Raw genomic sequence first — 19,270 nt, forward strand, 5'->3', positions numbered from 1 at the left:
TGCCCCGTAGTTGCTGGGGGAAAGGAGCAGTTTTCCTTCTCCCAGACAGGACTGGGAATGTCCTTTTCTTGTTCAAGTCATTTCCAGGTTTTTCATTTCAAAAATGACAAGGCATGCCCCAGAGCTGAGCCTAACAAACAGCATGGATGCTCTAATTTCTGTTCCCTTGGAGAAGGGACAGTTTGAGTCCATGTCTCTGAGAGACAGCCTTGCTTAGAGACTGTGTCCTCGCTTTGACAAATTCCCAATTTCCTCTCTATGTCCACTAGTAAAAGAAAGCAGGGTGGCAGCACTGGGGGCCACCACACTGGGAACCCCACGTAGCCTGAGGAAAGGTGCTGTGTGGATCTGAGACTTGTAGGATTCTCTACAAGCTCGCAGATTTACTTTCCAGGACATGACCAAGCCAGGGATCTCTCCATTCAAACAGCTAGCGAAGGACAGCAAATGCCCACCGCTGTCTCGGGGGGCACGAGGACACGGCCATGACCTTCACTCTCAGAGAGTCTCTGCACTGGGAGACAAAGTCACTGCCAGGCCCAGCTGCCCATGGGGAGGGGAGGAGAGGGAAACACCTTCCGTTGGTTTGGTAGATTTTGTACCAGGTCTTCAATTACATTGAAAACACTGGAAGGAGGTGGAACATTGAAGGCGGCACAGGACTTCCCTCACAGGTTTCCCCACCAACTGTGGGCATGGCCGAAACCACCACGAACAAACCAAAGGGACTCACTTGATTCTCTTCAGGTTTGGCATTTCTGGCAGGACAGCAGCTAGATTTACCAGGCCTGGATCTCCAATGTTGTTGTGGCTTAGACTTTAAAGAAGAGAAGAAAGGCTGTGTTGTAAAGGAAAATGCTATGTGTCAGGCAAAGTATGAGATCTTATTTAATGCCTCCCATCTGCTTGATGACACCTCTGGACCTTGGCAGCAGAATCAGAGCACTGCTTTTCTCAACTATCTCATGGACAACTAATAGCTGTTCATGAGGCATTAAAAAAAATTGCAGCGCGCCATCAAAATAACTGGATTTTGTTAAGGGGTGGGAAATTACCTCACCCAGAATACCGAGACAGGCAACGGCTAGTTATTATTTTCCAAACTACTAGAGTGGAAAATGGACAGAATCTGGCAGGGGCAAGGGGGAGCAGAGCAAGCCTGGGGTGGCTCTCGATTCAGATCTTTTCAGAGCAGGAAGGTGCTAGGTCCAAGGCTGTCCCAGAAAAGAAGGAGGCCTCTGGCCCTGTTCTGAATCCCAGGGATTCTAGAGAAAACTTAAATCCAGAAGCCGTTTAATCCATTTTCTACGTGACTGCAGCAGCGTGGGGTTAGACCAAATTCTCCTCTTCTGAACATCAGGCTCTGATTTCCTCTAGCCCAAGGTACCTCATATGTGAGCCTTTTGCAGCCTCCCCACTTTCATTACAACATGGTGTACAAGCACATCTGGGACTCTCCAAATGTTGGCCCTGGTGGTCACCTCTCTGCTGCTGAGAGGTTGCAAAAAAGGAGCAACTTACTTGATTTCCTCCATGTAGTGCATTTTCCTCAAGGTTTCTGCGAGTCTGGAGCAGCCATCATTACCAATATTGTTATGGTTCAAGCTGGAAAAAACACCCCCAGGAAAATGGACATTAAACTCATGTTATTAGGTATCACAAGCCAGGCTAGAAGCAAGCAGCAGTCACACACTTACCTAAGCCTTTTCAGAGATGGCATCTCATGAAGTCCCAGCACAAGCTTAGGAATAGCAGCTCCGCCGAGTTTCATGTGGCCCAGGCTAAGATAACATAACACATGAACAACCCATGGGCAGAGTCACGCAAGCGCTCAGCGCCAAGGGGAGCAGAACAAGGGTGGAAGAGAAGTGTTCAATTTTGTTCTCTAATATAATTCTACTGGATGTGTTTGGATACAAATAAAATACCAATAGAATTCCAAATCTCTGGAGCAAGGTGCCGCTGTGGCCACAAGGTGGCAAAGCTCTCGTGACAGCAACACACGTGGCCAGGTGGCACTTCATAACAAAAAGATGCCTTACATGTAGGTGCCTGGAAAAGCCATCCCTGCATGCAGGCCACCAGATCATCCTCCAGAAGTGAAATGCTGGCTCTGGGATTGCTGCACAGGAAACACTGCCTCCCAGCCGGGACACAATCAGTACAAAAACCAGCTACCAAACCCCTTTATTTCTCCACTGGACATTCCCAGCCACAGACTACTGATCTCTGTCTCTCTCACTCATTGCAAATCAAAAGGAATTGTTGCTTCTTCCCTATCTGAAGTCCTACAGCCATCAGGAAAACTACATCTGTCCACCGTACAGGCAGAAGCGAGGCTGCAGTTTAACTACAGCTTCTAGAAAGACCTGGCAGGCTCTGAACAGCCTGGTTAACAACATACTCACTCGAGCTCTTCAATCAGCTGGCAATTCTGCAAGCCCGTGACCAAGTAAACAATTCCAAGTTGCAAAATACTGCTAGAGGTCAGCCTGCGCAACAGAAAGGATCAAGTTAGAAGGTTAGGTCTCAGCAGACTGAAAAAGAGTTTACTTCACTGACAGGCAAGCGGCCCCATCCCAAACCCCAGCCAGCACAGACATCAGGGACATCAGAGTTTGGAGAGATTTCCACACCTCCTGTATACAGGACTATGAGGACCAGGTAGTTCAGAGATGTTCGCATGCTGTACATGCACTGAACAGCACAGTCTCTGCCTGGGCCAACCAACCCCCAGCATTGCCCTGGGCAGAGATGCCCTTTATAAGCCTGCCACTCACTCCCAGGCAGTTGAAAAGGACTCCCTGCTATTCATACCAGAAAAAGCTCTTTTACACAATAGGGTGGTATAAACTTATGTACAATTTAACAAGAGCCAAGGTCTCAGTCTCAAATTGCTTTCACTTGAAAAAAGGGGAAGAGGAGAAAACCTCAAGACGTGCACAGGGTGCCCCCTATAACCAATTGCAAGAGCTGTTGAGTTTGCAACCCAAACACAGCTCAGGAGGGATCACAGAGCTCACTGCCATATTCCAGACAAAAAGTGTTTCAGAGAGGATCAGGGTGAGCACAGGGTTGAGCAAATGATAAAGACATGGAAAAGACCACAGCTGGGGACATACCCACACTTCTTCAGCTCTGGAAGACGTAGCAAAATCCTGACTAGCATTTCTGCTTCATCACTGTGGAGCTCAACATGAGACCATCTGCAAGAACAGCACAACAGATCTGGGCTATGCCCACTGAAGGCAAAACGTCTGTACTAAGCCCACAGCTAAAGCACACCATGTCGAGACATTGATACTCAACAAGGTCCCATGGGAACTCCCAGCCACGATAAGACAGTAAAGGTTATCTGGGCACAGGGGAGAGATTTAGATGCCTTCAAGGGATACCCCAGGAAGCCACGGTCTATGGGTCTTCTCTATTTTCCATCAAACCACTCTAAGTAGGGGACCCAGAGTGTGGGGACTGCGACCTTGCACTGGCCTCTCCCCTGCCCTGCTGTGTGCTCTCCTGTACACATAAAGACAAGCTACTCCCTTCCCAGAAAAATCCTCTACAATGCCTGGCAACTCACCTCAATTCCTGAAGCTGAGCACATTTCTCACAAACCCTCTGGTAGAAGCAAGCGTGCTTGGTTCCTGGCTTGCACAGATTCAATCTGCGGGACACAAGCACACAATGCAACTGTCAGTGATGACCAGCAGATGCCCACTGTGGTGCCTGGTGCCCCATAGGGCCAGACTTAGGAACAGGTCAGAGCTTTGCAAGTGCCCTCCCTGGGCTCTCCTCCTATGTCCCATCTACACCACAGTATAGGGTAAAGAAACACAGCCCTTCCCCAACTGCACAAGAAGAGAGCTGCCGCCTTCTTCAGCTACACAAAGGAAAAGACGCTAATGCTATTCTCCCCCTACACATTCATGCAGAAGCCAGCACATCTTAAGAGTCTTCAAAGTGCTCACATCTCCTGAGTGCTCCTGGTCCTGCGGGGAAGGCAGGTAGATTTTTTTACCTTGTTCAGGTCCAGTATGGGCCTGAAGGAGGGGGGCCTGAAAGACACATGCACGTGAATAAGGTTCCTTCTGCACGTGTGGCACAGAGGCACTCTGAGACTGAACCCAGGGAGACCAGAGCCTCAGACAGTCTGAAGATATTTTTCATCTCATGCTGAGTTTCAGAACAAGCAGGAAGTAATGACAGTCACTCTCTCACCTGCTAACAACTGATTCCACCTTCTCCAGGCAGTGTGGGAACTTTATGCCTAATTGGAAGAGGGTTTTATCTTTACATATCCTGGAAAGGTAGAGATTAGAGAACGTCATAAGCCTGTGCATTCTTGAGGGAGACCAAATGCTATTTTCCAAAAGAAAAATCAGGAGGACTGGATGGGACAGGACTATGACAGTGCATGAATGCTAACCACCCATCTCTGAAGAGGTTTGCAGTATTTAAACCAGTTCCAAAGCCAGCCTAATCTGGGCACCCCTTCTCCCAAGGGAGACCAGGAACATGGTCCCCTTGCCACTGAACCTTCTAAGGTGTGTGACCACAAACCTTCTAAGCACTTCTACCTGCCAGGCATTTGGGCCAAACTTGCTTACAAGTGCACTGGAGACAGAATAAAGAACAGAAGAGCAAGTTAAAGTGCTGGCTTCAATCCCATTTCCTTAAAAGTGTCCGGCTAAAAGAAAATATCTAAAAGATACCAGAATTGAGGTGCTACTTACATGATCTCAGTAATATTTCCACAGGCCTGGACAGCCAGCTCCAGAAGGTTTGTGACACTTTCTTTACACACCCATGGCTCTTCTATGCTGCAAAGCAGAATATGGCAGCTCTGCTTAACTCACACGCACGGATCCATCTCTGTGTCTGTCAGCTGAGCACTCAGCACTCTAATATCCATGGAAAGGCTGCTTTGCTCATCAGAGTAATGTCTACGTAGGAAATGGGATGCAAACGGGGAACAAGCAGAGCAGCAGCCCAGCATCCCTGCAGAGGAGGACCCAAACACCAGCTTCCCTCCTGCCTGCCTACCACTGACGGCAATGAGAGGGAGCTGGGCCCTCGTGCTCTAATGCAACATGTTTTGGGAAAGGTGAAGGATTTGTTACCCAGGTGAACTGTGGGATGCTCTGGTGAGACCTAGTTAAGGACACAGTGTTCACCAGAATTAGCAACCTTCTTTGTAAGGCAGGTAGAGGTCTACAGAGACAGCAGAGTTTATGGCCACAGCTTTACATGACACTTCGTAGGAATCAAGGACATAAAGCTGAAATACCACTAACTTAAGAGTCACCCATGGGAATTTCTCAGGCCAACGCTACCTGTCTTTGGCAGAAGCACAGTTCATTTTTGGTTTTGATGAAAGGAGATCTTAGATGATCAGACCAGTCCTTGATCAGTATCTAAAACAGCACAGCGACACAGTACCTGATTTTCAGAGGACCCAGATCTTTCCTCAGTGAATGCAAAAGCCTCTCTGCAGCTTGGACTGTCACGTTGTTGTTTGAGGATCTAGAATCAAAGGTCATTGTAATGAAAGGCTTTCAAACGAGCCCACCCAAATGGGTCCAAGCTGCCATTAACTCACATGTACTCTGTCAGACTGGTGCACTTTTCCAGGAGCAAGCACAACTTTTCCAAGTGCTGTGGCTGAAAGTTGCACTCTGTGAGTCTGAAAGGATGAGAAAAAGAACAGCCTTAGTTCCTTACGAACAGTTCAGGCTTTCTGACCTAGAAATCTGAGGCATCACAACCCCTCCCCACAGAAAAAGAAGGATGGCACCAAAACCCTAAATGCCTTGCAGGGCTTCCAAAAAAGGTTGTGGCAACACTTCAAAAGCGTCTGTTGAGGTGTTCTGACACAGCACGCAGGTGTGCTAATGGAGCAGCTCTTTGCAGCACCCTGTCCTGTGACAGAGCCTGTAGGCTCACCTACACATTCCTGGGTGAGGAACAGTCAGTCGGGAAACAGTGAGAGAAAGGGGTGGGGGATTCTCTGTGATGTGGGAAAGCTCTTCTGAGAAGGTGAACCAAAGGAAATGTATCATCTATTAGTGTGAAATATCACCATGCCAGGAGCTAGGGGCTAAAAGGGGGTTTGTCTGCCTTGTCCCTAGAAAAAGGACACCACCTTTGTCAAAGAAATCACCCAAAAAAATCTGTACCATTACCTCAAAATCTTTCTTGGGTCATCTCTGCTCGTCAACTTGATGATTAAAGTTGCTTTGGAGCACAAACTGCACAGAGAAGACAGGCGAGGGTAAGATTTGGAGGGAAAATGACTATTTTTCCCAGTGCTCAGAATTTAACAACACATCAAACCACACAAAGCAACACAGCGCAGCAGTGACAGGGGTACCTGGCCCAGCTCACCTCTCCCTACATTAAGCACCCCACAGAAATGCTTCAACGAGGTTTCGCTAGTGCTAAACTGGCACAAGGCAGCACTGATGGCTGGAGAAGCAATGCTGATCTGCCCTGCTTTTGTCTGCCTCCTCCTGCCCCGGCACTCTCTGCCAAACCCCAGGGAGAGCTACAACAGGAGACTGACGTGCTTTAAAATAGCCCAGCCAAAAGCTTCAGCACCCGCAGCTAACTGCAGGAACACATGGAAGCGACCCTGGTTAAATTTGGTTCGTGACAGAGCAACTGGTCCATGTGAACATAAACATTGATAAGGGCAGATCTGCAGCACAGCCCGCCTCATGACTTGAATCCGTGAGAAAAAGCAGTTCATGCCAGCGTGGCAAGCCCAGAACCCACCAGCTATTTTTGCTCGAGAGGAAAGGAGATGAAGATGCAAATCCAAATAAAAAAAACTGGAAATTGCTTTCAACAGACTCACTCTGAAATCTCAACATACTGAAGTGAATTAGGGACCGTGTTTTTAGAGAGAAAATGCTGACTTCTACCCTGAAGAGGTTCCTTTCCAGATACATACATGACAACAATTGGTACGGCTCAATACCTGCGTCTTTATACACAAAAATGACTTGGCCTTGTGGAGTAACAGTTCTGCCAGCTTCCTCCTTGGCAGCTATGCTTGGCAAGTAGAAACAGACACAAACAAAAGCTTTCCATGCACTTATACATAAATGTGTATATTTAGCTTATACAAAAGCTGAAAACGTGACCTTGGTCATTATTACCTGAAGATCACAAACTTTTGATAATTAACAGGAAAACATGCAGGGAAGAATCAGAAATTAGTGAAGAGAAACACACACCTGACTTGAACTTCAGTGGTATTTCCAGATGTGGCAAAGGCATTTATGAGATGCAGAACTCCATCCTGAGAAATCCTATTATGGCTGAGGCTGCACCAAAGAGAAGGAAGGTTTTTCAGGTGTTAAAGAGTCCAGCTTGTCCCCAGGCTCCCCAGCCACAGAGGAGAAATTCAAGTTGGCAGCAAAGGCAGGGCAGCTGGCGGGGTGCTGGGCCCCTTTGGCTGTGTTAAATGCACCAAACCCCTCCAAGACACAGCACCAGTGACTTGCGTGACACAGCGAGTGCAGCTTGCCTCTTGCACTACAGAGGCAGCAGATGGCTGGAGCAGTTGCTTCCCCACCAGAAAGGGAAGGGGAGAGGCTGGTGTAGGGCACAGCTAAGGCCACAGCACCTATGTGCCTTGAGTTATTCAAAGAGGGTAACGTACACAGAAAAGTGATGAACTGAAAACTCAGGGGACTGGGTCAACTTCTGTCATACCACCCCATGGGCCTCACTACCTCCCGCTGACGTTAACAAAAAGGCTTTTACTGAGTTCACAGATTTTGCATTGGACCCTGAGTCACTCTGGCGTGGAGGTTCTGAGTGGTGCTCATGGCTCACTCAGACCGTCCCTCCTAAGGCAGGAGTGGACAAGAAGCATGACAACCAGCTTCAGGAAGGATCCCATGAACACCTTTCTGCTAGGGCACCTCACATTCACAGCATGTTTTCTTACTTGAGGTAACAGGTAACGGGCACTCGATGCAAGCGCTCCAAGAGGCGCCTCAGACCTTCATCTCCCAGCTGATTCCTGGAGAGACTGAAAGGCAGAAGAATGAGGTGGCCAACCAAAACTCAGCCTTTTAAGCAGCAATGCTCCTCTGAGATGCTTTGAAGGAAAAAGCCAAACTTGCTCTGGATTTCAATCCCAGCTCAGCCATTAAAGGTCTGTCTGAAACAAACTGCTGCCCTACAAAACTACCTCAGGCATAAGCTCCAGAGCAAGCTCACCTGAAGGGCTCTGAAGACAAGCTCAGAGCAGAGCTCAAGTGAAGCAACAAATGCCTCAAAGTGGCCACAGAGTGAAAATCCCAAGGAAGCTGTCCCACTTAAAGCCCTCTTAAAATATATATATAAAGGACCTGTATGATTATTAATTGATTTTGTTTCTAAATAGCCTGAATGAGTACACCCACATGTGCAGACAGGCTGGGAAACCCCAGGCAATGCTGACCCGCGCCAAGCCAGCTCTCCCTTGGTGGCTCCTGTTCAGGGTCACGGTAACAACCCAAGCCCCACTTACTCTACTTCAGCCAGCCACCCATGCTGCTCCAGGACCCTGCAGAGCTCATCTATCTGCTCCTGACCGATGGCACAGTCCGTCAGCCTGTGTGCAAGACAGCAAGAGAGTTAAAGCACGGCGGCAACCAGGCTGAGCCTGAGCAGCGAGAGCTGCCGGTCAGCAGTTGCCTTTTTACACCAGTCTTGATGCAACATTCGCCGAGATGAATGCCCTTAGCCGCGCCAGTGTTTGACACTTCTCAGAACACCTCCTTGAGGTTAGTAACGACAAACCCCACGTTACAAGTGGGAAACCGATCTTTTCACATTTTCTCTCATCTCCTTGGTGCCTAACTGGAGCCATGTTACAGTCTTCTTGACAGGGCTCCCAAAGAGGCTGCAGACACGTATTGCAAACACATCATGCTGATGCTCATACGGAGATTATCACTTGGAATTTGAGGCATGCGTGTGCAAAATGCGGTGGCTAGGGCTTGATTCAGTTGCTCGTCCAGCAGAATTTGGTGCCACTCAAGATGATTATGAGTCATCCAGTGGCCACTCAAGAAAGGCACAGGCCTCTGCTGTCCCGATCCATCTCAAATGGTACTGAGTTGCACTTAGGCAGCTGAATTGAGCCCCAAAGCCTCAGCTACTAGCCCAAGCTCCTTGACTACCAGCCCATGAGTACTTCGTACAAGAGGAGGTTTGGCTACTTGCACTAGTGTTTCAAAACAAATCAAAACAAGTGAACTATAATTAAGTGTCGTATGCCAGTACCTGCAGGATGTCTTTTGGCTTTGCGCGCTTGCTCCTAAATGCAAAAACGCATTTTCGCTTGACCTGAAGCAAACACAAAAGACAGTCCTTCAGCAAAGCTCTTCAAAGATGACAAGCTTTGTATCTCTTTACAGCTGAGCTGCTGGTCTCCAAACAGTCTGTGTGGCTTACCGGACTTCTACCATTCTGATCCGCCCACAGAGATTCATGGAGTTGACGAGTAAGACAGCACAACGTGGGGAAAACGTGTTGTTCCTAATACTGAAAAGGAGGGGAAAGAAAGAACAACAAAATCAGCTTCCAAGAAGAAAGGTTCTGATCCACATGGACCAATTTTCCCATTGTTTACTTTGAGATGCAAAAGGCTGGAATCCACCCCATTTAACTCCAGATCAGTGAGCAAGGATCTAAAGTTTTGAATCATAGAATGTCTTGGGCTGGAAGAGGCATTGAGAGGCCATCCAGTCCACGCCCCTGCAGGAGCAGGGACACTGCTAACCAGATCAGGTTGCCCAGTCCAACCTGGTCTTGAATGTTTTCCAGGGGCCTCCACCACTTCTCTGGGCAACCAGTGCCAGTGTCTCACCACCCTCATTGTAAAGAATTTCTTCCTTATATCCAGTCTAAACCCACCCTGGTTTAGTTTAAAACCATCACCCCTTGTCCTGTCACAGCTGGCCCTGCTAAAAAGTCTGTCCCCACCTTTCCTATGGACCCCCTTTAAGCGCTGAGAGGCCGCAATCAGGTCTGCCCAAAGCCTTCTCTAGGTTGAACAACCCCAACTCTCCCAGCCTGGCCCCGTAGCAGAGGGACTCCAGCCCTCAGACCATTCCCGTGGCCTCCTCTGGCCCCACTCCAGCAGGTCCCTGCCTGTCCTGCGCTGGGGACCCCGAGCTGGACGCAGGGCTCCAGAGGGTCTCACCAGAGCAGAGCAGAGGGGCAGAATCCCCTCCCTCGACACTGGCCACACTGCTGGGGATGCAGCCCAGGGTAGGGTTGGCTTCTGGGCTGCCAGCACCCATGGCTGGCTCATGGCTAGCTTTTCGTCCCTCAGTACCCCCAAGTCCCTCTCGACAGGGCTGCTCTCCATCCCTTCATCCCCCAGCCTGGATGGATACCGGGGGTTGCCCCCACCCAGGTGCAGGACCTTACACTTGGCCTTGTTGAACCTCATGAGGGTCACATAACCCCACCTATCCAGCTTGGCCAGGTACAGGAGCATTGGCACCCAGAATTCCTTTAACTAAAGGACAGTCTCCTCTAGTCTGCTCTGACTAAAGAGGGAGTACAGACCCAGGGTTTACAGCGAACAACTCCCCTTCAGGGCTTACTAGACTAGAGATATCCCAGATTGGAAGCAACCTCCTGAGTGCGCAAATTCAGTCTCTCAAGACCCTGCAGCTCCGCCATGCTACAACATCTTGCAAAAGAGGTCCAAGCTCCTTCTCGGGTTTTTGTTCACATGGTGGGAGTGCCCAGCCCCTGACTGCACCTCTCTACCCAAATTCCCAGCCTAAATGGTTGATACACTGCCAGGAAGCGCTTTCAGTGTCAAGAGTGGCAGGATGCCAGACCCCTGCAGGAGCAGAGCTGCCAGATGCTGACTGTGCACACAGGTGGGGTGCTGCCACCGTGTGTTAACCAGCGTCCTACATCTGTTACGGATGCTGGAAATCATGTTCCACAGGACCTGCTAAGTGAGAATTATCTGGGATGCTGTGCCTAGGGTGGGTATTTCTCCTCCTGTCCTTTTTTTCCTTCTCCATTAAAGAAAAAAGGTTCAGTGCTGCTTTGGTTCTAGAAACAAGACAGGAACGGGCATGAAAAAGTTTCTGCATTTTCTTTGCCTAGCTTGTTAATCTACAGTTACTGATGAATGCTCCTGAGATATGGTGTGGTATTAATACTTTCCAAACCAATGTTTCATGGCAGCAGTCAAAGCAGGGACCCCAAACATCACCTCAGTAGTGCCAGATGACAGAGGTATGGCAGGAAGCTCAGTAACCTCTCAATGCTCTGGTCGCTCAACGAATTTCCAGACAGGCTGTAAAACATGGAAGGAAACAAATTTCAAGAGAAACTGGGACAATCCGTAAATATTTCTATAAAATCTACATGGACACGCACACACACATGCATGGGGGTGTTAGGAGGAAGTCCTGCAAAAGGACATGTCCTGAAATGCCCTGAAAGTTGGGTGCAATTTAGTCCTTACAGGCTGATCCTTGTAAGTGTTTCTCTACATCCTATAGCCAACTGACATTCCAGTTTTAGTAGTCTTACTTTTCCTGTACTGTAAGTTAGAAAATTATGCTACTGACCTATTTCCTGCATGCAATATGGGTATTATGTTATTTTTATTTATCATTACTCCATTTCTGTTCTGAGGAGTATTCTAATTTTCTTAGTGCCCAGCTCCTGTCTGCAGCGAGCAGCTCCTCAGGAGTTTGGCTTATGGCTTAGTGGGCCAGGTGGTCTTGTTCTGGCTATACTGCAAGCCAGGGCCTCAGGGAGGAGATGAAGATCCTGTGTATAGCCATGTGATTGAGGAAGACCATGAGAACGCATACGTGTTCTGGGGTGTTTACACACAGACGTGTCGACTTAGGAGAGGCCAAACTCTGAAGCAGAGAGGGCAGCAGAAGGTGTGGGTTAACCTAAGCATCTGGGTGAAGTTTCGCAGGGGTTTCTAGGGGACTGTGGTGAGAGGAGAGCCGATTTACACCAGCTGCTAACCTGAACACCAGCTCTGTATCTGCAGGCTGGGGGGACAGTCAGACAGACGGGGCTGCCAAGTGCACAACACTTACTCAATTTCTGTCAGCTGGGGACATTGCACCAGTATCTGGCACAGCCTGGTCACATCCTCAGGATCCACTCTGCAGTCCCTGAGACTGAAGCAAACAGAGCACTCAGGAGCTAAACATTTCCCATGGCAACACTCCCTGCATATCCCGGAGCCTCATCTCTTAGGATAAGACCCACAGCAACCCTCTCGCTTCCACTACATCTTATTTTGCTACCCACAATCTAGGGCTGAGAAGTCAAAACCAGCTCTGAGCTGCTTCAAGAGAGCCAGTCCACCAAAATACCATGTTACTTTGGGTGATGCCTCCCTAGAGCCACGTCATTGGTACTTAGATTGTCTCAGGAGACTGGACAGCATCTTTCCCTGCTCAGCCCTCGCAGCTCTCCCAGAGCTAGGCTGGGAATGGTGCCTCCTATCTCCCTCTCCAAGAAAGAAATCGCAGAAACCCTCCTGGGTGACAAAGCGGCATGTGTCCATGGGACAAATGTAGTAGCCAGCCAGATCTGTATCTGGTTATTTACGGGTAGAAGCTTCCCCTGCATGAAAGCAAGACAACCCCTATGAGCCTAGCCAAGCAAAAGCCAATCTATTTATTTTCATACACAGGCCTGTAGCAGCGGACATCCCAAGTCTATCCCAAGAGGGTGTATTATTCACCCAGTTGGCATATCGCTGTGTCCTTCCAGCAGCCACAAAGCACAAATACCTGTTGGCCTGGGCTGATGCCAGCTGGCCCAATCTCTTTAAGGCTTTGCCAAATTACACCAGCCAAGACCTTCTCCTTTGCAACCAAGTGTTATTTTGGGGACTGGCCTCCCTGCACAGTTTCAGCAGGGGAGAGGAAGGAAGAGAGATATATTAGAGATGGACCTTTTCCAGAGGGGTCTCGTGTAGAATCAGTCATGACGGGACACAAGCAAAGGAAGGAGACGTCTGCTTTCCAAGAGAGCCAAGTCTGCCTCCGAAGGCAGGTGGGGCACATGACAGCTCTGGAGGGGGATGGGTCTGTTCCACACATTACACTACAGATACAGACCCCTGCAGACATCCCTCCCTACACTCCTGGGTGACAAAAGGAAGCTGGGGCTGCCATACCGAAAGCACCGTCCTTTTGCTGCGTGCATGGAATGCGCCAGAAGGCTACCTCTCCATCTGCTGGTACTTCCGACCCTGGGGAAAGAAGGGTTTACCCCATGAGTTGTGCTGATGCTATTGCCCCCGTGTAGCTGACTCCCCGCGCCGCAGCTGGGAAGGAGGGTTGAGGTGGTGGCAGTAGCCTCACACTCCAGTCTGCCTTCTCTCACCACCTGCCAGAATTAGGTTCACATCATCCCCAGAAAAAAAAAGGGCCTTTTCACCCTTCTTCCAGCCTTCAGAGAGTTCTGCATCCACTCAGCACTTTGGGCATGTGTTCTGCCCTGGCCCGGGGGAGGTGACTGCAGCCCCGATCAGCAGCGGGTGTACTGCTGTCTGCTCTGTACCCACAAGCTGCTGCCAGTCAATCAGCCGTGACACAGCTCACTCTGCTTCCAGCCCCCTGGCCTAGAGTTTGGAGCCAAACAGCTCTTTAATTGGCACACTTCAGGGACTCACCCATCACCATCTATCTTAAAATCTCATAAGGAGGAGTTTGAAAGGCTTAGACAGACGAGGGGGTATGAATTTACCTGATTCCTTCCCAGAAGGTTAGGTGAACCACCTGCATGTGTCCTAAACTGTAACCAGAGAAGAACATAAGGATGGACGTTGAAGACACATGCTCCTGTACCACTCCTCAAAAAACAGAGTTTGCAGTCTTAAATAGCAAAAAATAGGAAAAGTGCTCCTGACCGTACCTGAGTTCCATTGTTTTAATGTGTTCCAGTGTAGACAGGGACTGAGCTAAGACAAACACAGAGTTCAGGGAGATCTGGTTGTCATTAAGCCTACAGGAGGAAGAGATGAAATCAGCTGCCACAAGCAAAACAACTCACAATTCACTCTGCATCACCCCACAACAGCGATCCTTGCCCAACACTCTCAGAGTGCTCCTTTGCCACCTTCTGCCTGTGCTTCCAACTACAGTTCTGCAAACACAACTCACTCCAGTATTTTTTAAATTCGTCCCTCACTTTTAGAGTTCAGAGAATCAGAGAAAAATTGAGGCTGGAATGGACCTCTGGAGATGAGTTAGTCCAACCCTCCTGCTCACAGCAGACTGCTCAGGACATCGTCCAGCTGGTTTTTGAATATGGAGATAAGAGAATCCATAATCTCTCTGGGCAACTTGTTCTAGTGATTGACTATCCTTACCACACAAGGTTTTTTTCTTACGGTTAAATGGAATTCCTTGTACTTCAAGACACTGATGCAAGGCAAACCCAACTCTTGGGCTGTAAGTGCAGTTGTGGCAATACAAAACCCACACTAAGATCATGCTCAGGTCTGTTAGGTCTATCACAATATCAAGTGTGACCGTGGGCAGTGTGTTTGATGCTGGGGAAAAAAAAACCAGGTAAATAACAGCAGTGTGTTTCATTGCACTGCCGTGAAGAGAAGCTGCAGACTGTCAGTAACTGGAACAATCTTGGCTTGAGAACAGTTCAATTAATCAAAGAGGATCAATAAATATCTCTTTCAATAAAGCAGAATGGTGCTATGCTCCCTAAGCCACAGTCCTGTACAGTGCACTTGCAATGGGAGTGCCAGGTAAAATACCCAGATAAACATAAGTCAACCATTGTGGCTGAATTCAGACTCCAGTGCTGAAGCTGGAGCTCGCCAGCATTTATTTTCCAAATGTGCCCACCTCAGCAGAGCAAGGACTGCTCTCCCTCGCAATGAGGAACCGGGAGAGGAAACATTCAGTGGCCTGCTAAAGACCTCAGTGTGTTTTAGAAACCAGGTGCCATGCCTGCACACAAGATCACCCGTCTCCTTCATGGAGGACCAAGTAAAGAGGGTCCCAGGCACTAACCTCAACCAAGCTTCAAGTCAAACTGTTCTGGGCTAGAGGTGGGGACAGCCCAGACAGCACAGTGGACCTACCCTCAACAGACACAGAATACAACTGCACTTGACCCTGAAGAGCCTTTCCCAAATGTGGACTGTGCTTCCACAACCAATACTCCTACAAAACCTCCTCCATGAGTAAGGGAAACAGGAGCTACTCACTTGAGAGAACTCAACACTTTCAAGTTCGGGATGAACTGGAAGAGCTGCAGAAGTCCCTCATCTCCCAGGTAATTATTTGATAGGCTAGGATTTAAAGAAAGGCATTTAATTTTTATAGAAAAAACCCCCAATAGGCACAATCAGCTTTTAGGAACAAGAGCTCTGAGAGCAGAACACGGGCACCCTAATCCAAACAGCCCATGTGCTGCCCCTCTCCACTGACAACCTCAGCCTACATGGAAATCAGAGACTGGAATTAACCAGTGTAAGACAGCCAGAAATCTAGCTCAGGGCTCATCCTTTCCTCATGCCCACCAAGTGACACCTCTGGACTGACATTGCCTTTTAATGTAGTTACCAGGGACCAGAAGTCCACAGCCCCGAGAAGTCATCAACCCGGTCAGGCCCAACAGAGTCGTCACAGGTTAGTCCTGGGGAAGGATATTAGGCTCTGATATGAGAGCCTAAGGATTACAGAGGGCTGTGACCCACGTGAGATCAAGGGACATGATTGCTTAAGATGAGCAAAGGCTAAAAATCTCTTCCACAGGCTGCCAGGCCCAAGGGAATAGCCAGCCCTCAGCTGGTGGTACACAGACTATGTGCTTGTGCTGACCCTTGCTCTGTCCCCAAAACCTCAATGCAGGGGGGTGGTTGGCCAGCCTTTCCATCTAGGCTGGGTCTGCTCACCTCTTGGTGTCAGCAAACAGGATGACTCCCCACACACAGCGCTAACAGAAGAAAACTGTGCTTTGGTGCTGAAGGTCCTTGCACACCATATGTGGGATCACCAGCAAAACCACAGGCTGCCACCCTCGTTTTAGGTGGGATTCTTCATGCTCTGCAGCTTTGCTCCCAAATGGCCCAAAGGTAAAAATTACAGGGCAAGGGTTTACAGCTTTTGTAATACCTGATGGCAGGCTAAGTGATCAAACAGCCCCGTTCTAGATCTATGTCCTGCAGCCTTTGCCCTAAGAGAGCACTACAGCTGTATGTTTCCTTGGCAGGGGATATTAGCCCCTGTACAGCTGTGCCTTTCACAAGGCTACATCTCTACCACTTTCTCAGTACTACACTGCAGAACCAACAAGTGGCATTTTCTCAATATCCCAAAGGACTGCAGATAAAGACCCTAGGAGTTAAGAAGGACTCACTCCAGCTCGGAGATGCTCTTACATTCCTTCAGGATTGCACACAGCTTTTCCAGGTCACTGGCTTGAAAATGACTGTCTGTCAGTCTAGGGGGAAAAAGGAATCAACAGTCCAGGTCTGCAGGATTGCAAATAAGACTGTAAACTTCACCCCTCAGAAAACCAGAGAATAAACAAGGAGATAATAATGAAATAAAAAATCCCCTTGAAATCTCTTGCTTTTCTTTTTTTTTGTCTGCAACAGCTGATAAGCTGTACTTTCAGCTCTCGTCTGCAGAAGGAGAATAAAGAGACAAGGTTGAGAGAACTTGTAGTACAATAGGGAACCAGATTCCCAAGGTCCTGGTTAGAAGGCACAATGCCTTTCTTCCTCGCTGCAGCCCACAGAACAGACGGGCACACTCTGCACGATCTGATACGCATCTGGATGCAGGGGCAGCTCTCTAAATACCAATGGAGAGCTCCCCAACATCACAAGCTCTGCCACCGCCAGCTCCCCCAGCGCCCACATGGCAGCCGACGCAGTAACCATACAGTCACACCAATTCTGTGAACAACGTACACAACCCAGTCTATTTTGACTCCTGTAGAAGACCGCAGACGCAAACCAGAGCTTCTAGTGCTGCAAGCTGGGGCTGTGAACACAGTGACGAATGACCGACTGGAGGGGCCTTTACCAGCTCTCCCATGAGTCACCTCAGAGATGCAGGTTCCATCAGCCACAGGATCCAGAGATAGGACAGGCATGAAATACAATGAAAATTTGCCACAGTACCTTATTTTTTTTGAAGCAGTAGGTGTCTGGTTTTCCCCTCCATATTGCTGGTCATCAGTAGAGAACGCAGGCTCTTCCCTAGTAAGTGAGCACAAAACCAGACAAGGGTAAAACACTTATGCTTTTGCAACTTGGCAGGTCCCTGGGGCTACCCTGGCGCTAGCCCACACTCTTATCTTACCAATAGCAAGCTCTTCTTTCTTTCAGTGATTAAGCAAATACTTGAGCATGCAGGCAACCAGGAAGAAGGGCAAAAGACAGATTTCTCATCCAAGCTACAGGCTGATGGAGAATTCACTTTTGCCTAAACATGTTTTGTGAAAGGAGTTCATGTCTGTGCAAAAAAATGACTATTCATAAATGGAACATCCAAATCCTAAAATATCTGAGCTTGAAATGTCACCTGGTGCCTTAAAGGAGTCACAGATTAGGTGTCTCAGGTTGTGATTCTCTTCAAGCACAGCCACAACAACTGGGTTGCATCCCATGATAGCCCTGCTGTTCCCCCCCAGCTAAGAAGTGGGATGCATGTGTACCATGGGAAACGCTAATTTACAGTGGGCTTAGTCCACGAAGAACAAGGGCATAAATAAATGAACCTACAGCTCCAGGCAACAGGAACCCTTTCTCAAACAAACCATTTGGATTGACCTGGTTCGACCCATAATTTTCTGAGGGGAAAAATAAAACTTCAAATTTATTTTGATTTAGGAGTACCACGATCCACAATGCATAGGGTAATGAACTTGATAGTTTTAAATATTTAAACAGGCAAGTATCCGCGAATCCTTTTGGAATTTGGTTTGGAGGTGGGGGGTTCACTTGGTTTTTTTACTGTTCACTATGATCAGACAGCACAGCTGTCATGAACCAGCCTGCTTTGCTTAGGATGCTGGGGGTTGAAATGTCCCCTAGAAAGGTAAATTGTAATCAAATGCTATAGAAGGCAGTGGACAACTTCCAAAGAGGCTAAGAAAACCGGGAGAAAATACAACATCTTGATTCAGAGGGAAGGGGGGGCAAGAACTGCTGTGAGATGAAGTGTTCCCTGTGGTACCTAAACAGGATGTAAGAACTAAATGAGATGCTGAGAAAACACCGTTTGTGCACACACACTTTACCTAGGAGGAAGGGAAGCAAACTCTCTGCCTTCTGTAAACCTCAGGAGTACAATCTCATGGCAAAGGCTGTGAAGAGGAGAAGGAATCAATGTCACACTTTGGTTATTTACAGGACTTCTGGTTTTAAGAATGCTTGATTTTGCTCTGCAAAACTCTTGGGTGACACCAATCACTTAAAACACTCCCAAAGCAAGCAAAAAATAATCTCCCTTAGTTTTAAATCCTGGATGGAGCAAACTATGCAACAGCAGATTCCCCAGTTTCTCTGAACCATTAGAGAAAGTGCAGACAAAACTCTTACGCTTGAACTCCAGGGGTTTCCAAGGCAAAGTAATAGGAGAGAACATCCAGCTCCACCCCAGGAGATGTTACCAGTTGTCATATGCCACAGAGACCCCCTCTCCAAAACTTCCCAGGGCAGAGAGCAGGAAAGAGTCTAAATCTGCCCCTACGCATGAAAGGACACACAGTTCTGTACCTTCTCAATTTCTGGTTGATGGCTCAGATACAATCAGCTTACAGCAACCTTCTACCAAGTGTCAGTGTTAGTTATTGTCTTTGGACACGTTCTTCACCCACCCCACTTCTGAGGTGACTCAACAAACATCTCAGAACCTAACTGTCAGCCTCGTATATTGGGATTAGTCTCAGGAACGATTCAGGACTTACATACCTGACCTGTACCTCCGTCATCTTCTGGCAGGTGTTTACTGACTTCAACAGACTGCAAATGCCATTAACAGAGAGGCAGTTTTGACTGAGACTAAGAAAGATAAAGAAGGAAATTAGCTGGTCACTGAAATCACATAGGACTGTCCTAGTAGAAGCAGTCATGAGCATGCTGTGTGTTTGAACCCTTTTCCCTTCAGAAGTGGCATGGTGGAAAACACACAGGAGCACTACTCCTGAGGAAGGGGTTTAATGAAAGGGCACTTCAGCACTTCAGATGCATTTAGAGCAGTGTCCATGCTTGACACCA

The 19,270-nt window shown here is 48.3% G+C and overlaps 1 protein-coding gene across 14 annotated transcripts in view; it reads right to left on the reverse strand.

The window, feature by feature from the left end:
- NLRC5 (NLR family CARD domain containing 5) overlaps positions 1-19,270 on the reverse strand; it is a 58,515-nt gene that overhangs the window by 11,931 nt on the left and 27,314 nt on the right. For 8 of the 14 annotated variants that reach the window (XM_035898733.1, XM_035898740.1, XM_035898742.1 and 5 more), the window contains 26 exons: positions 18,965-19,054; positions 18,292-18,357; positions 17,171-17,248; positions 16,399-16,482; positions 15,245-15,328; positions 13,927-14,016; positions 13,759-13,806; positions 13,187-13,261; positions 12,093-12,176; positions 11,243-11,326; positions 9,454-9,543; positions 9,283-9,345; positions 8,525-8,608; positions 7,958-8,041; positions 7,239-7,328; positions 6,183-6,248; positions 5,600-5,683; positions 5,440-5,523; positions 4,734-4,820; positions 4,219-4,299; positions 3,581-3,664; positions 3,123-3,206; positions 2,409-2,492; positions 1,698-1,781; positions 1,522-1,605; positions 734-817 (listed from right to left, as the gene is read on the reverse strand). In XM_035898733.1, the coding sequence (XP_035754626.1) occupies positions 734-817; positions 1,522-1,605; positions 1,698-1,781; positions 2,409-2,492; positions 3,123-3,206; positions 3,581-3,664; positions 4,219-4,299; positions 4,734-4,820; positions 5,440-5,523; positions 5,600-5,683; positions 6,183-6,248; positions 7,239-7,328; positions 7,958-8,041; positions 8,525-8,608; positions 9,283-9,345; positions 9,454-9,543; positions 11,243-11,326; positions 12,093-12,176; positions 13,187-13,261; positions 13,759-13,806; positions 13,927-14,016; positions 15,245-15,328; positions 16,399-16,482; positions 17,171-17,248; positions 18,292-18,357; positions 18,965-19,054 (2,100 nt within the window). Of the gene's footprint in view, positions 1-733; positions 839-1,521; positions 1,606-1,697; positions 1,782-2,408; positions 2,493-3,122; positions 3,207-3,580; positions 3,665-4,218; positions 4,300-4,733; positions 4,821-5,439; positions 5,524-5,599; positions 5,684-6,182; positions 6,249-7,238; positions 7,329-7,957; positions 8,042-8,524; positions 8,609-9,282; positions 9,346-9,453; positions 9,544-11,242; positions 11,327-12,092; positions 12,177-13,186; positions 13,262-13,758; positions 13,807-13,926; positions 14,017-15,244; positions 15,329-16,398; positions 16,483-17,170; positions 17,249-18,291; positions 18,358-18,964; positions 19,055-19,270 lie in introns of those variants that run through there. The other 6 variants (XM_035898744.1, XM_035898734.1, XM_035898739.1 and 3 more) reach the window with 6 other exon arrangements.

Source organism: Egretta garzetta, unplaced genomic scaffold (genome assembly GCF_000687185.1).
Source record: "Egretta garzetta isolate BGI_Z169 unplaced genomic scaffold, ASM68718v1 scaffold27, whole genome shotgun sequence".
Taxonomy (NCBI): domain Eukaryota; kingdom Metazoa; phylum Chordata; class Aves; order Pelecaniformes; family Ardeidae; genus Egretta; species Egretta garzetta.